Below are 16,212 nucleotides of genomic sequence, written 5' to 3'. Positions count from 1 at the left end.
CTCATTTTCTCTTGCCCTTCCCCGACTGGCGGGAGGAAGCCCGGGATCTGAGGCGTAGATTCGGGAATGCTCCTTTTTCGTTGTACCGGTGCGTTACCCGGAACCGTGGCTGCGTCGTCTTCAGGCGCACGGGTGGGGAAGGAGGGGACTCTGTAACCTTCGTTAACGGCTAGTTAGCTGGGGTTTGGCAGGGGCGGCCTTAGCGTTCAATCCACCTGAGTGGACGGCGTCTCTATTCTCAACTCCGGAAGGCTGCGGGGGTGGGTGGCGTCGGCAGGGAAGGCTCTCGGAGCTCAGCTGGAGCCATCTCCAGCGATCCGCCTCTTCAGACGGCGCACCTGGGTTCTGACCCACGCAGGTTCTGTTTAAAAACAGACTGCACTGAGTGCTTTCCGAGACTCCCAAGGCTGGCGGACCCATTGTCGTAGGTCCTGTCCCTACCGACGTTCGTCTGCACCCGTGCTCCAGCCACACTGACTTCTTGCTAGAACAGCGCTCGCGGTTTTCCTCCCGAATGCCCCCGTCTACTCCCTTCCCATATCTTATTCTTTAAAAACAAAAATGTTTTTGGTATATGTACCCGCTTTGGGAATCGCTGAGGATGAGATCTAGGAAAGAAAATCCCTAGATGTCCCTACGACTCGATGTTCTAGTCATTGCCCTGAAACGTAGCTGAACAGTTTGTCCTCCAAGGCTGAGCGTTCTGTATCCCACTTCACACAAGCAGGCAGGTGCCAGTTGACAAATTTATATTATTTCTTAAACCCAGGATTCAGTGAGAGGGAGCGGATAATATTTCATCCTTTTCCTCCAATCACTTTCCCCCTTAGTCGGGGCCTTTGCATGACCTCTAAGTCACTTTGCATTTGTTGGGGGGTAAGAAAAAGGAACAAGATGGCAGAAAGTGGGTTGTAAAGATTTGAATGACCCTACCCCCTAGATCTCCAATATCAACACTACTTTAGTACCACACATTCTTTTCTTTCTTCATGAGTAAATATCCCTTGTTCTAGTTTGGTCATCTTGTACCTGTATGATTTTTCTTTGACATCAAATCTTCCTAATCTGTCTTGAAGACAAGAGCACAGTCATTTTTCTTACCTGCTGCTTTGATCATTCAACATGCTCCTTACCTCCACCATCAGTTATCTTCTTGTCATCCTTTATGATAAAGTTCGATCTTTGAAAACCTTTAATTAATAACAACCAGAAGGATCTATTTCCTGTCATATTTTAAGTGGTATCTTTTGTTCAACTCAACCCTTGTGTTTTGGTGGACCACTTCATGCTCCAATTTTGCCTAGATCTGATTTCGTAATCTTCATGATTCTCTGAAATCCACTGAACCCAGGTCAAGAAACCTTAACCAAAGCCATCTCAAATTGAGTATATGGAAGAAGATCCTATTCTTAAAAACCATATTGTGTCCTTAAAAACATAAAGGAAGCTTCCAAACACATTAAAAAAAAAACCAAAAAACTCGTATATAAGGAAGCCCCATGAACTTAGTGCCTAGTTCCAATAATTATTAACTCATGATCAGTCTTGTTGCTTCTATATCACTATCCATGTACCTCCTCTTGTATCATTTTGAAGCAAGTGTCAGGCATCTAAAATCTATAAATATTACAATATGATTACTTTAAAAAAGGACTTTTTAAAAGCATAACCACAGTACTATTATCACACCTAAAATAGCTAAGGTATTTCCTTAATATCATCAAATAGCCAGTGTTCAATTTTCTACTTGTCTCATTTTTTTTTCTTTAATTTGCTTGTTTGAACCAGGATCCAACCAAGTATATACATTGTGATTGGCTGATCTTTTAAGTTTCCTTTATAAGTTCCTCCTCCCTTCTTGTGCAGTTTGTTGAGAGAACCTTGTTGTTGGTCCTGTGGAGTTTCCCATAATCTGGATTTTGCTGATGAACACAGTTTAATATGGTTTCCTTACCTTTTGGTTATAACAGCTCTTGTTCAGATGCTTCTCTTGCTTAGGATTAGCTGTTTATTAACCCAGCAGCAGTTTTATCTTTGCCTTGAAATAATACTTTTAGCTGGTTATATTGTCATGCTTAAGTTAATCCCTCCTTTGTGATATGTTTGCTTACCTCACCTGTTTGTTGACATTTTCAAACTCCTTCAACTGTAGCAGGTCTCTGTAGACTCATTATCTCTTGTCTCTGACGTCTGCAATTGGTCCTTCTTTCAGTCTTGGAAATAGAACACTGGCCTAAAGAAAAGCAAAATGAAAACAGCTCTTTGGATGCTGCTCCCCCACTGCCTTCTGCCAGCCTCCTTGTCCACCTTGTCTCTATTCTCATTGCTGACATTCCACCCGCATCACGATATTCAAACTGTGCTCTCAGATATTGCTAATGTACTTCTTAATGGTCATCCCCAGGTATTTTGCTCATTTCCCATTCTCTTATTTTTTTGAGAGTGTTTGATAATTTATTCAGTAAGTATTGAACACTGTTAACCTTAGAAGTAAAACTGTCAGGTTTTTTTGCCACCAAAAATGTTTATTTAGGAATAGCAGGGGATTGCAACTCAGGACATGCAAGATATAGCAAAATGATGGGCAAGTACACAGAACAAAGGAGAAGAATGTTCTTTTATAAAGAAAAGGAAGACGTTGGGAAGGGCGGCTTTTTTTTTTTTCTTTTAAAGATTTTTATTTATTTATTTGACAGAGAGCGATCACAAGTAGACAGAGAGGCAGGCAGAGAGAGAGAGAGAGGAAGGGAAGCAGGCTCCCCGCCAAGCAGAGAGCCCAATGTGGGACTCCATCCCAGGACCCTGAGATCATGACCTGAGCCGAAGGCAGTGGCTTAATCCGCTGAGCCACCCAGGCGCCCCAGGGCGGCTGTTTTAAGCAAAAAGTTTATTGGAGTAAACTGGAAATTTGAAGTATTGCAGATTTTCATTCGCTGAGTGGTGGCAGTCTCTCATTGGCTAGGCTGTTGCCAGCCATGTGGGAAAAGCCTCCTTCCTTTTTCTGGGGTAGTCAAGTATAGGCTGCTTCTTTTGGGAATGCAAGGCACATCTCTTCTTATTGGGGATCTACAATTGACAGTGAGCAGTGGTAGGACATGAGACTGTCCCTTTTTGGCCTCTCAGCTCCATCTTAAATGACATATCCTTTATTTGGTTTCATGATACCTATGATAGGTACTGTACTATATGTCTTAGTGATTTGATGATGAATAAAAAAGACATGATCTGCCTCCCTTATGAAGCTTCCAGTTAGACTGAAGAAAATTACATTTATCAAACAATCACAGGTTATTATAAAATTACAGCTATGTTCAGTGCTAAGGAGAGGCAAATGGTCTAACAAAAACATCTAATAAAGGAGAGATTTAACATAGTGCCACTGAACAAAGAGCTAAAGGGTGAGCAGGGGAGATGTTGTGGAGAGGACAGATGGGGGTGAAAGAAGATTTCTAAGGAGAGGGAAAGCATTTGCAAAGGCCTGTTGGGGGTAGAAGCTTGGAAGATTAAAGAAATTGAAAAAAAGACCAGCAAAGAGACAGGGTAGAGATGAGACTGGAGAGGTAGGCAAGGGCGAGATTATGTAGATCATGTAGGCCAAGACAAAGAATTCAATCTTTATTGTAAGAACTATGGAAACTCTAAAGTGCAGATTGGGATGGGTTATATGACATACTCAGGTGTGGATTTGAAATTTCATCTTCGGTGCATTGAAAATGTGTTTGAGGAGGGCAAGATTATATGAAGTCCAAATTGGAGGCAGTTGCAGTATTCTAGGCAGTAGATGGTTGTGGCTTAGGTTAGGATGTTAATAGCCAAAGATAGCAGGAAGAGGACAGATAGAGAGATTTACTGGATAAAACCCTAAATGATGTGACCATGAATTGGCTGGGGTTGATGTATGAAAGAGGTCATCGATTATTTGTAGGTTTCTAGGTTTTGAAACTGGATGCCACTTTCTGAGATAGGGAATATTGGAAGAAGACCATATTTTAAGAGACAGTTAGGTTTTGGGCATGGTGAATTTGAGATGCCCTTGAGACATCCAGGTGAAGGTAAAATTAGGCAGTTAGAAATCTGATGTAGAGGTTAGATGCAAGGTATGGCCTTGTAATATTTACGTGTGGCTGGATAGTTATTAAAGTAATGAGTGAGAATGAGATCTTCCAGGACAGAATATAGAGTGAAAAGAGAAGAAAGACTACTCTCTTCTTGAAACTCATCTGGTGAACTCTTTGAGACTTCCCTGTCCTGGTTCTCCCCTCATCTCCCTTCTGCCTCTTAATTGTTGCAGGTTTCCAAAGTGGTCCTTTGTCTCCCCCTTGGAGAGTTAATAGTTGTTTTGTTTTGTTTTTAAGATTTTATTTATTTGAGTCCCTTTCTCTTCCAGCCCAAGGCACTTCAGCAGCCGCGGGCTTCGGTGCAGACATGGCCACGTCCAAGAACCACACCACGCACAACCAGTCACCAAAATGGCACAGAAATGGCATCAAGAAACCCCAGTCCCAAAGATATGAATCTCTTAAGGGGGTAGACCCCAGGTTCCTGAGGAACATGCGCTTTGCCAAGAAGCACAACAAGAAGGGTCTGAAGAAGATGCAGGCCAACAACGCCAAGGCCATGAGTGCACGTGCCGAGGCTATCAAGGCCCTCGTCAAGCCCAAGAACCCAAAGGGCGGCAGCCAGAAGCTCAATCGACTTGCCTACATCGCTCACCCCAAGCTCGGGAAACGTGCTGGTGCCCGCATTGCCAAGGGTCTCAGGCTCTGCCGGCCAAAGTCCAAGGCCAAGGCCCAAACCAAGTCCCAGTCTTCTGCTGCAACTCCGGCTCCAGCTCCAGCTCCTGCTCCTGCTGCAGCTCAGCCTCCCAAAGGTGCCCAAGCCCCCACAAAGGCTCCAGTGTAGAGGCTTCTGTGTGCCAGTGTGAGGACAGAAGGACTGGTATGACCCCTGGGCTTCTATCCACATGGGGCTGGTGTCCTCCTATGCTATTTGTACAAATAAACCGGCAGGATCTGTCAAAAAAAAAGATTTTATTTATTAGAGAGAGAGAGAGCGGGGGAGGGGCAGAGGAGAAGGAATCTCAACAGACTCCCTGCTGAGTGCAGAGCCCATTATGAGGCTCAGTCTCTCACCCATGAGATCATAACCTAAGCTGAAATCAAGAGTCGGATGCTTAACTGACTGAGCCACCCAGGTGCCCCGAGAGCTTAATAGTTTTATTGCTTCCACTAATTTTATATGAGATAATTTCAAAATCTTAATTTCCAACTCTTACCTCTTTACTGGTTTCTACAATTGATCTTAGCTGTGTACTAAGATTTCTAGTTGAGTATCTTCGTCTTCCCAAATACAACATATCTAAAATACTATTCTTTGTTTCCCTCTGGATTCACCCTTACGATACCATATTCCTTTCAGTGGTATCATCATTTCCCCAGGCTTCCAACATTTAAGTAGTGATCATTTTTTACTCTTTCTCACCCTCATATATCTTACAGTTACCAAGTTCTGCTATTTATTTCCTTTTAAACCCTCATCTCTCTCACTTCCATTTCCTTTTTACTACTCATCACTAGTTCAGCCCTAATTATTTCATTTTCAGATTCCTTCTGTAACACATTTAATGATATGGAAGGGTATAGCACAGTAGTAGTATAGGCTCTGAAGTCATATTTCTGGGCTCAAATTCTGACTCTTCCACTCCCTAGTTCTGTGACTTGGGCAAGTTATATAGTCTCTCTTTGATTCGATTTTCTCACTTTTAAAATGGAGATGATAATCTGATTTCCTTCATAAGGTTGTTATGAAAATTAAATGGGAAAATGCATGTTGGCACAGTGTCTACCAAATAAAAACTGACTGTATTATTAGATAGTATATAGTACAATTCACCCTTCAACAACACAGATTTAGACCATTCAGGTCAACTGATGATGTAGGGTTGTTATATATATATATATATATAAATATATATATATATTTATATATGTTATATTTATATATTTATATTTATATATATTATATATGTTTATTTAATATATAATATATAATAAATAATAAATAATAAATATATAACATATTTATATATGTTATATATATATATATAAATAATACTGTAGGTATATTTTCCTTACGATTTTCTTTTCTCTAGCTTACTTTATATATAATGTTCTACAGTATATAATGCATATAATGTTCAAAATATGTGTTAATCAGTGGTTTATGTTATCAGTAAGGCTTCTGACCAACAGTAGGCTATTACTAGTTAAGGTTTTGGGGAATCAGAGGCTATAGGCTGATTTGCGACTGTGTGGGAAGTTGATGTCCCTAACCACTGTGTTGTTGAAGAGTCCAGTTGTTTGTGGTTTGCAGATAAGTTCTTCTGCTCTGTAGCTTGTCTTACACCCTCTTAATAGGGTCTTTCACCGAGCAAAAGTTTTACCTTTTGATTAAGTCCATTTTATCAACTTTCCCTTTTATGGATCATTCATTTAGTGTACAGTCTTTAACATTTCTTGCAAGGCTGGTCTAGTGGTGATAAACTCCTTCAGCATTTGCTTGTCTGGAAGATTCTATCTCTCCTTCAATATTAAAGGATAATTTTGCTGGGTAAAGTGTTCTTGGTTGACGGGTTTTTCCTCTCAGCATTTTAAATAGATTGTGCCACTTTCTTTTGGTCTGTAAAGTTTCTGTTAAGAAATCTGCTGATAGTTTTCTCTTTTACACAACAAGTTGTTTTTTCTCACTGCTTTTAACATTCTCTCTTTGTCTTTAATTCTGACACTTTGGTTACGTGTCTTGGTGGGGTCTCTTGGTTCATCTTATTTGGAACACTCTGGCTTCCTGGATCTGGATGTCTGTTTCCTTCCTGAGGTTAGGAAAGTTTTCAGCCATTATTTCTTTAAATGAGTTTTCTGCCCCTTTCTCACTCTCTTCTTTGGGGAATCCTGTGATATGAATGTTGGCCTGCTCAGTGTTTTCCCATAAGTCTCTTAAGCTATCTTCACTTGCTTTAATTTCTTTTGTTTGTTTTGCTGCTCTCATTGAGTGTGTTCCACTGATACTTTCTAATGCTTTATCTAATGTGCTCTTGGACCCCCTGATGTATTTTTCAGTGCATTATTGTATTCTTCAGCTCTGTGACTTAATGTTTATATCTCTTTGTAAAAATTCTCACTTTGTTCATTTATTCTTCTGTCAAACCTAGTGAGGATCTTTATGATCATTATTTTGAACTCTTTATCAAGTTAATCACTTATCTCTGTTTCCTTAAAATCTTTTTCTGATGTTTTTATCTTTGGTCACTATCTCTGTGCTGTGCCCTGAGATTGGTAGCTCCCAAGAATTATCTCTCCATTTGTTACAGTCTCATGGGACCATGAACACAAATTCCACTGGCCACCAGGGCCAGGCAACCAGCTGTAATCCTAGAATGGGGATACCAGTCAAGTAGACTAACTCCCCTCCAGGAGATACCGGTGATCTGGAATAGCAGAGGGAGAATAGGAAGAAAGTGCCTTCCCTCTAAGGTCTCTGGAAAGGATTAGAGTCAGCCCTTAGATGTGTTTTTAATTAGAAGCCTGCTCCTTAGGCCACAGCTATGAACATAAGCTAATAGGTCTCTTTCACAGAAAGACTGAACACCTCACTCTATTGCCTCTTTGCTGTGCCCTGGGAAGGTAGTAGCCAGTTAAGAAATCTTTCTACAATCCTGTGGGACCCACGAGTGTAAGTCACTGGCTACCAGGCAATCTAGAGATGTCTCCTTGGCAGCAGGTACAAATATCAGGGCACCAGAAGACAGTACAAGTTCCTATCCAGGAGATACCAGTGTCCTGGAGCAAGACAGAGGATTGGCACAAAGAGAGTATCTATAGGCGTCTGTGTTGGTATATGTTTCAGTAGGTCCATAGCTGAATGCTAAATCAGAAGCTTTCCCATCAGGCAGATGCTTTAAGATAAGCAAGTAAGTCTCTTTCTCCAGATGTCTTGATACTTTGCCATTGGCTGCCTTCGTACTGGGCTCTAGAGTGGGTGATTCTGCACAAGCTCTTTAAGAAGTGTTTCTCAGTTTCAAATAGCCTTGTGGGTCTCATGGACGCCAGTCTCACTGGCTTTCCAAATCAGATATTTTGGGGACTGTCTTTCAACACAGGTCTTTAAAGTCAGGGTATCAGGTGTATGGTTCAAACCCTTCATTCCTCAAGGAGAAACTTGGGTTTGTGAGTGCCCTCTTGAATATAGGTCACTTGTGTCGGGGGTGAGGAGGGGAGCATTTGTGACATGTCTCAGCTTCTCCTACCACTTCATGTTTGTTTGTTTGTTTTTCTCATTCACCCAGTGTGTGGTAGCTGCTCAGCTAGTTTTGGGGGTTCTTTCAGAGGATCTTTTTCCATATGTAGTTATAGATTTGGTGTGTCTCTGGGAACAGGTTGAGTACACGATCCTACTACATCACCAGCTTGAACTGAAACCTCCATTTGGATTTATCTGTAATGTTTTTGAGTGACTCTCTGTAGCTCCTTTGGTGATTGCTCTAGGTATTATATATGCATAACTAATCACTGTCTACAGGTGTTGTCATTTTATCAGTCAGAATGAAGTATAGAATACCTACCTCCTTTTATGCCCCTTCATAATGCAATCCATCATTCATAATGTAATTGTCTTAAATATTTCCTTTTTCATACATTAAGACCCATGTCAGACAACATCATAATTTTTGCTTTCTCTGTCGAATGGAATTTTGAAAACTCAAATGGGAAGTCTATTATATTGATCCATTTATTCTCTTACTGTGTTTTTATTTCCTCTTGACTTTCCAAGAACAGCATTTCTTATGATCTTTCTTTAGACATTCTTCTAGGGTAAGTCCCCTGGCAACATGTTCTCCCCAGTTTTCTTCATCTGAGAATGTCTCGTTTCTCGCTTTCATTCCTAACGTGTATTTTTGCTGAATACAGGATTGCTCTTCTCTTTCAGTACTTGGAAAATGTTCTTCTTTCCAGCCTCCATAGTTTCTGATGAGGAATCTCTCACTTGAATTGAAAATGTCATTTCTTTCTTAATGCTCTCAAAATTTTTTTCCTTTGTCTTTAGTTTTCCGAAGGTCGGCTCTGATGTGTCTTGGTGTGGATTTCTTTTCTCTCTGGCATGTGGGAACAAGCAGGGTGCTTTTGTGTGGTGTTTTTGCCTGCTTCGTATAGCTTCCTCATGTGTGTCCATCAGTTCCCAGGTGACTACTTGAGAGGGATCGTCTCCAGATCTCAGAGTTCTCTGTGTACTCTCTCTTCTAGTTCCTGCCTCTGTGAGCTCTAGCCACCCTGGTGTTCCCAAACTGTCAGTTTTGTCTCTTCAACTCAGGCACACTTCTGTAGCCTCTGAACTCTTCAGGTAGAAACTGGAGCCGTCTTAGAGCTGACCTCATTTATTTTCCATGCCTCGGGAATCACTGACCTACATTGCCTCATATCCAATGCCTTGAGAGCCATGTAATCTATTCCTTTTTTAACATGCTTTAGGCCAGAAGGTAAATCTGGCCCCTATTAAACCATTTTGATCAAAATCAGAAGAACTGTGTAAATGCAATTTGAAAGGATTAAAAGTCAATGGGTGGGTCAGATACCACCCAGTTTGTGCTGGGCAGCTCAGACCTCATGGAATCTTGGTGGCCCATGGTCAGGTGTTTAGTTTTACTAAGGTCCAGCAGCAGGGCAAGGGCTGTTATCTGTAGAGGATGGTGAGCCTTGCTCCGAGGTTCTAGGAGGGCTGTGCTCCACTTGACCTGCAGGTGCCTGTCGGGGGCTCCAGACATCATCCCCGTCTGCCACTGCCACCTTGTGCACCACTGGATGTGCTGATCGGATGGCCCCGAGGCAGAGAAGCTGGCCCAGAAGTCTGGAACTGCTGCAGAGCCTTCTCTTTTCTGGGTCTTACTCAGAACTGGCAGCTTTTTGGTCACTCAGCAAATGGGCCTGATTAGCACAGCCAAATGAGGAATATGTTGCCTCCAAAATCCAAGACACCCACAAGCCAGTGGACCTAGTTTTATGTTGTAGGAGGGCCCTGATAAAACAATGAACTTATTCTTCATCTTGCAAGGGATCTCTCAACATGTCTCATGTCACTGAACCCCTAGAAATTACACTGAATTAGAAGGCTTCTGAATTTTTATTGGACTTACTCCTTCTGACATGCAAATGTGTTACCAGTATGTCTGGAGTACTTGCTGCTTCTTGCTGTCTAGGTCCAATTAGCATTATATCATGACTGTAATAAGACCAGTGTGATACCTTCTGGAAGGGAAGGGTAATGAAGATCCCCTATGAACGAAATTGACATAGGGTTGGAGAGTTGTTTTACTCATGAGGTAGGATAGTAAAGATGTATTTCTGGCCTTGCCAGTTGAAAGCAGACTGCTCCTGGTGGGTGTATGGACAGAGATGGAGAAAAAAACATTTGCCAGATCAGTAGCTGCACCCCAGCTTCCAGGTGTTGTGTTCAGTTGCTCAGACAATGAAACTGCATCTGGTACAGCAGCTGCAGTTGAGTCACCACCTGGCTAAGCTTATAATCAAGCACGGCCGTTATCCATGTCCATCTGTCATCTGCCCAGGCCAATTGGGAGAGTTGAATGGGGATGTGGTGGGAATCACTTCTCTGTATCCTTCACATCCTTGATGTTGGCACTAATCTCTGCAGTCCCTCCTAAGATTTAACTTTAGTTTACTATTTTCCTAGGTGGAGGAATATTTTTTTTAAGATTTTATTTATTTATTTGACAGACAGAGATCACAAGTAGGCAGAGAGGCAGGCAGAGGGAGAGAGGGAAGCAGGCTTCCTGCTGAGCGGAGAGCCCAATGCGGGGCTTGATCCCAGGACCCTGGGATCATGACCTGAGCCGAAGGCAGAGGCTTTAACCCACTGAGCCACCCAGGTGCCCCTAGGTGGAGGAATTTTTAATGGCTTCTGTTTGACCTTTTCTGGAGTAGCTCTCACTCCATAGTCAGGGAACCAATGAAGGGATTCTGACAGCTAAGTATCTCTATTCCAAGTATGCATTTTGAAGTTGGAGAAATAAACATAGGAAGAGTTCAGGGACCCACTGGAGCCAAAACTCCATTGAACACCTGACCTTCCTAAGCTCCTGCTCTGACTGGCAGGCCACAGTGATATTTTGGGTCTCTTGGAATTTGTGTCACTTCAGAGCTGGTTTCTAGTAGTCTCTGAAAGGTTTGAATATTTCCTTTACCCCAGTGTGTAGTTCCCTTGGTAAACAGCCATAGGTCTCTTTGGGCATCGCTGGGATGAATATTAAGCAAAATAAGTTAGAGAAAGACAAGCACCATATGATTTCACTCATATGTGGAATTTAAGAAACAAAACAAATGCGCAAAGGAGAAAAAGAGAAACAAAGTAAGAAACAGACTCTTAACTAGAAAACCAAGTGATGGTTAGCAGAGGGGAGCTAAGTTGTGGGATGGGGAAAATGAGTGATGGGGATTTATAGAGTATGCTTACTCTGATGAAAAAATACAATGTAATGCGTGTAAAAGAAAATAAAAAATTAAATTTAGAAAAGCTAAGCTTAAGCCTAGAATGTCAGTTCTAAGCCTATATATTCCCAGATTAATGGTGAGAAATTATCTGCACTCTTCAGAAATCTAAATTTCCATAATAATATTTTACTGTGAAAACCATTAGCCATCACTTTCCTCAGTGCTGTTTGCATTGCCTTCTCTCATCTGCCTAGCTAGCACCATTTCTCAAACCTTAATAACTACACAGGGAATTTTTTTCTCTCTCAGATAAGTGGTCAGAAATATATCTGCTGCTGTTGGTCAGGCCAGATACTGATCCCGGGGTGGTTAAGGTGTCTTCAGCTGCTTTGGAACATAGGCAGTGTCTAATCCAGGTCTCAGAGGCTTCCTGTCACTCTGGCTGCCCCTCTGCCTCAGGGCTGACCACCTCAGTGGCTTGATCTGGGAACGATTCTCCTCCCTGGGCTTTGCATCTGTGCTCCTCGTAAACCCTCCTTTAGAGGGCTTCTCTTGCAAGTTTATTTGAGAGCAAAGGGGATTTGTATTAACATCTTCACTTCTATGCCAGTTAAATGTTGATGTCCTATTGTTGCTTCAGCTCCACTGGGACTCTCTTATTCAACTAGATCTTAGCCAGTTCCCAGAATTCTTTGGCTGTATAGTTGATTCTTGAACAACACGGGTTTGAACTGCACTTACATACAGATTTTTTTTTTCAACAAGTATACCTATAGTACTATAAATGTATTTTGTCATCTTAATGTTTTTCTTAATAACGTTTCTCTTCTCCACCTTTATTGTAAGAATACAGTATATAATGCATATAGTACACAACACGTATCAACCATTTATGTTATCCATAGGCTTTCAGTCAACAGTAGGCTAATTAGTAAAGTTCTGGGGTAGTCCAAGTTAAATGCATATTTCTGACTGTGTGGGGGGTTGGTGCCACTGACCTCCACGTTGTTCAAGGATCAGCTGTACTTATCATAATCATAAGCATCTAATGAACATATTCTTATAGTAGACACTATTCTAAACCATTCACATGAATCATCAAATTTCATTCTCACAAAATCCCTATGAGGTTAGCATAATTATTTTTTAAATTAACTTAATTACTAGCATGAGTTTATACTATAATTAGTGTAATTATTTTTCTTTTTTTAAAAGATTTATTTAGGGGCGCCTGGGTAGCTCAGTGAGTTAAAGCTTCTGCCTTCAGCTCAGGTCATGATCCCAGGGACCTGCTCTGCTCAGCAGGGAGCCTGCTTCCCCCACCCCCACCTGCTTCTGCCTACTTGTGATCTCTGTCTGTCAAATAAATAAATAGAATCTTAAAAAAAGAGATTTATTTACTTCAGAGAGCAAGAGCACAAATGGGCTGGAAGGGCAGAGGGAGAGGGAGAAGTAGGCTCCCTGCTCAGTGGATCCTATCTTTCTCAAGAAACAGAGTCCCTGGTGGTTGATTGCCAACCCATGGCTACAAAAAAGACCTGGCTGAAATTCTGAAACTGATTTTTTTTAACCACATTTTAAAACTGGATATTCCTAATATTCTCTTTGAAAGAAGGGAGACAGCAAGATGGATTCGTTATGCTCACCTCACAAATCTGAAAAGTAGAAGTGGGAGCAACTCTTGCAGTTACATAAACATTTGTGACTTGGTGGTTACCATCCAGACTTTTTTACGCAACCAAAAGGTTCCAAAGCAGCTGCTTTAAATTTATAGAACTTGGCTGTCCAGAGTGAGTGAACAGTTTTGATTCTTAAATGGTCTCTGTGCCCTAGGGAAGAATATGTTGTTTGTAATAACAAGGACAATTTTTGGTCCACAGTCCTGGAAATTGGTCGAGAACGGCTGTTAGGGGGTGGCTGATTGGAACCTCCTATCCTGTACTCATCAGTCTGATATGTGCTGGGCAACGACCAGAGCAACGGGCTGGAAGGTGGTAGGAGGCTGGGGCAATGGAACAGGGCTTCAGGGTATGGGCTCAGGGCAAAGCCCTCCCTGCCTTTCTGACTGAGATCCTGCTGATTCCATCTAAAATGAGCCTCAAGAAAGGGGGTCATGCAGAAAGCTTTAGGGGGTGTCCTGGTGAAAAAGCCCATCGTTACTCATGGCCTCTCCACAATCGATCCCCTGTCAACTATGTTAGGTGAATTAAGGTCCTAAGCGGTGCACATGGTAAGAGCTGAACCAACGAGAAGGGGTGACTCAGAGTTCATGTCTGACCCCGAATTCCTGTTCCTTGCTTCTGTCGCCAGTCACACATGACCTGACAGCTGAGGGGACCCGGATCAGGATCTCTCTCTGCCTTGACGTTGTGACAGAATTTCAGTTCAGTCCCATCTCTTAAGCATAAAAGGAAGACATGGGGCTCTGTGGCTTCTATGCCCAACTCATTGACCCATTTCAGAAAATGGTACCTTCCAGGCTGCTATAGCTAGAAAGTCTGGATGACAGTTAAAGTGGAGAAGAGAGGCTAGGTCAGGAGGCTGATTTGAGTTGAGTATGGGGGAGGGGACCAGAGGATTCTGGGGTAACACCCAGGCCTGCAGGGCAGTGCTGTGGGCTGGGTCCAGCGGCTAGAGGGAACGTGGGTCTGCGGCAGGCCTAGGGGGACTACAGGCCAGGAGAGCTAGTCAGCCAGAACCCATGTCCCCAGAAGACCTGCGAGTGAGGCAGGTTTGCTTTCATATGCAGAAGAAATGGTCACAGAGAAGAAATGGGACTGGATATCCATCTCACACTTCCTTCTTCCTGCCTGTGTGGGAGCTCGATGGGAGCTCTGTAATACAGCAAGTCTCCCTCTTCTCCAGGACTCCCCTGGGACCAGATGATCCCACTCTCGGGTAGGCTCCCTACTGAGCAGGGCTAGGAGAAGTGCTTATTGGAGGTTGGCAGAACTAGTGAAGAGGTTATTGTGGAATGCAGGGAACATTCTTTGGGTTGGGGGGTTGGGGAGAGAGGGCTTCTGTTCCTATTTTCTTTTCCCTGCATCCCCTGCCCTTTCATGGTCCTCCTACAGGGACAAGGGGAACCCACCCTGGGACTGACTACAAAGGAGCCGAATATAGTTCTCCTCCATCTGCAGACATAGGGCGTGGGTCCAGGGTGAGCCTCTGGGCAGGGCAGGAGCAGGACAGCATGTCCTACAACCTCCCATGGAGGAAGGGGCAGCAGAGTGGAAAGGCTTTGAATAGGAGCCAGGAGAGGAGGGGAGAAGGGGAGAAGGTGCAGACTCTCAGCCTCGAGATGGGGGAGGGCTGGGAACCTGCTTACAGGGGTTCAGACATGGAGCAGGGAGGAAAAGACGGGCTACAGGGCACATCATCTCTATCTGTGGGAGGGACAGGTGGCCGCAGGTGTCCAAGGCCAGTCTGGGGCCCACACTGAGATCCTCAGGTGAGGGGTTGAGGGGCTAAGCAGTGGCCAAAGCTGGCGCAGTCTGGAAGGCAGACTTAGGTGTTCACCTTTTTAAAGGGATTGACCAGGAGACCAGCTCCCGAATCTCCTGCCATCTCTGGGCCTCGCATTCTAGGAGGGGAAGACAGGTTCGATGACAAAGGTGCCCTTCCCATAATAGCAAATCACAGCCTCACACATACTGCGTCAACCATGACAGTTGTTATGAATGTGAACCTGTGGTATATGCACAGAAGAATTCTTGCATGGAGGTATGGCACCTGTCCACAGTTTCCTCAGATTTGGAAGCACAAAGGGAGTTTAAGGTACTTCTTAGGAATTTGGCGTATTTCCACAATTTCTGTTCCTTTTCTTCCCTGTAGAATGTTGTTTATAGTTGCCTGATGAACACAGGAGAGAGATACATGACACAAACTTTGGGATTCAGTACCAATTTTAATCCCTGGTTGCCCAGATCCTGATGCAGGAGCATCCTTCCAGCCAGAACATGGGATCCTTTGCTTCCAAGCAGAAGCTTGGTTTCCCAACTCAGACCCTCTGAACTTCTGTCCATGGATTGGTGCCTGTGTCTCACACGGTCCAAATGCAAGACTCACGAATGTGGTCCCTGTGGGAATTACCTGGACAGTGGCTCCTAAGTCTTAGATCCCAACCAGGCTTGTGGGACACCCTAGTTTTAGTGGGAGTTCATTTGTGAATGTTTTCTCTGCCAGGCAGAAAGAGATTCTTTTTTTTTTTAATTTTTAATTTTATTATTTTATTTTTTTAATGGAGAAAGACTTTTTCTTACCTGTTCTCCCTTTGTCTCTCCCCACAGTCATCTCCAGCCCTGGAAACCCTTCTCCAGATTGTAAAAAGAAGGAAACAACATGGTAAAATGGAAAGATAACAATCCACCCAGTCCAACAGGTAGGTGCTTTGTTCCCAAAGGAAAAATACTTCCCCCTCCATGTGCCCTTAGGCTTCAACTGTAAGATGAGGTCCATTCTTTCTAACCTACGTGCTTGTTCAGAAAATCCAAAGAAATCAAGTGCATAACATGCCTGAAGAAGGTTTGACACCAGTAGCGTCTTCCTGACCATTATCCATACATGAATTTTTATTTCTTTTTTAGATTTTATTTCTTTACGAGAGAGAGCATGTGTTGGTGGGGAGGGCCAGAGGGAGAGGGACAAGCAGACTCCCTTGGCAAGCAAGGAGCCCTACTCAGGGCTCAGTCCCAGGACCATGAAATTATGACCT

The 16,212-nt window shown here is 43.1% G+C and overlaps 1 protein-coding gene across 3 annotated transcripts; it reads left to right on the top strand.

Annotated features, from left to right (window-relative positions):
- The first annotated feature begins 3 nt into the window (after positions 1-3).
- LOC116598991 (60S ribosomal protein L29-like) lies at positions 4-4,916 on the top strand. Of its 3 annotated transcripts, none has more exons than XM_032358555.1 (2): positions 4-88; positions 4,388-4,916. In XM_032358555.1, exons 1-2 carry the CDS (start codon positions 67-69, stop codon positions 4,900-4,902), a joined length of 537 nt encoding a protein of 178 aa, XP_032214446.1. In that variant the 5' UTR covers positions 4-66; the 3' UTR covers positions 4,903-4,916. The 3 variants fall into 3 exon arrangements, with proteins under 3 accessions (XP_032214446.1, XP_032214448.1, XP_032214447.1); XM_032358557.1 differs by lacking the exon at positions 4-88 and adding an exon at positions 114-132; XM_032358556.1 differs by lacking the exon at positions 4-88 and adding an exon at positions 170-260.
- The last annotated feature ends 11,296 nt before the right edge of the window (positions 4,917-16,212 follow it).

The sequence above is a fragment of the Mustela erminea genome, chromosome 9 (assembly GCF_009829155.1).
Source record: "Mustela erminea isolate mMusErm1 chromosome 9, mMusErm1.Pri, whole genome shotgun sequence".
NCBI classification, from domain to species: Eukaryota; Metazoa; Chordata; class Mammalia; order Carnivora; family Mustelidae; genus Mustela; species Mustela erminea.
The sequence above is the reverse complement of the archived record's forward strand: the minus strand, read 5'-3'. Positions and strand labels throughout refer to the sequence as shown.

Coding starts and splice junctions, on each gene's coding strand:
- LOC116598991 (XM_032358555.1), top strand. CDS start 67: ATGCTCCTTTTTCGTTGTACCG. Junction 89..4,387: donor GCTCCTTTTTCGTTGTACCG/GTGCGTTACCCG, acceptor TTTCTCTTCCAG/CCCAAGGCACTTCAGCAGCC.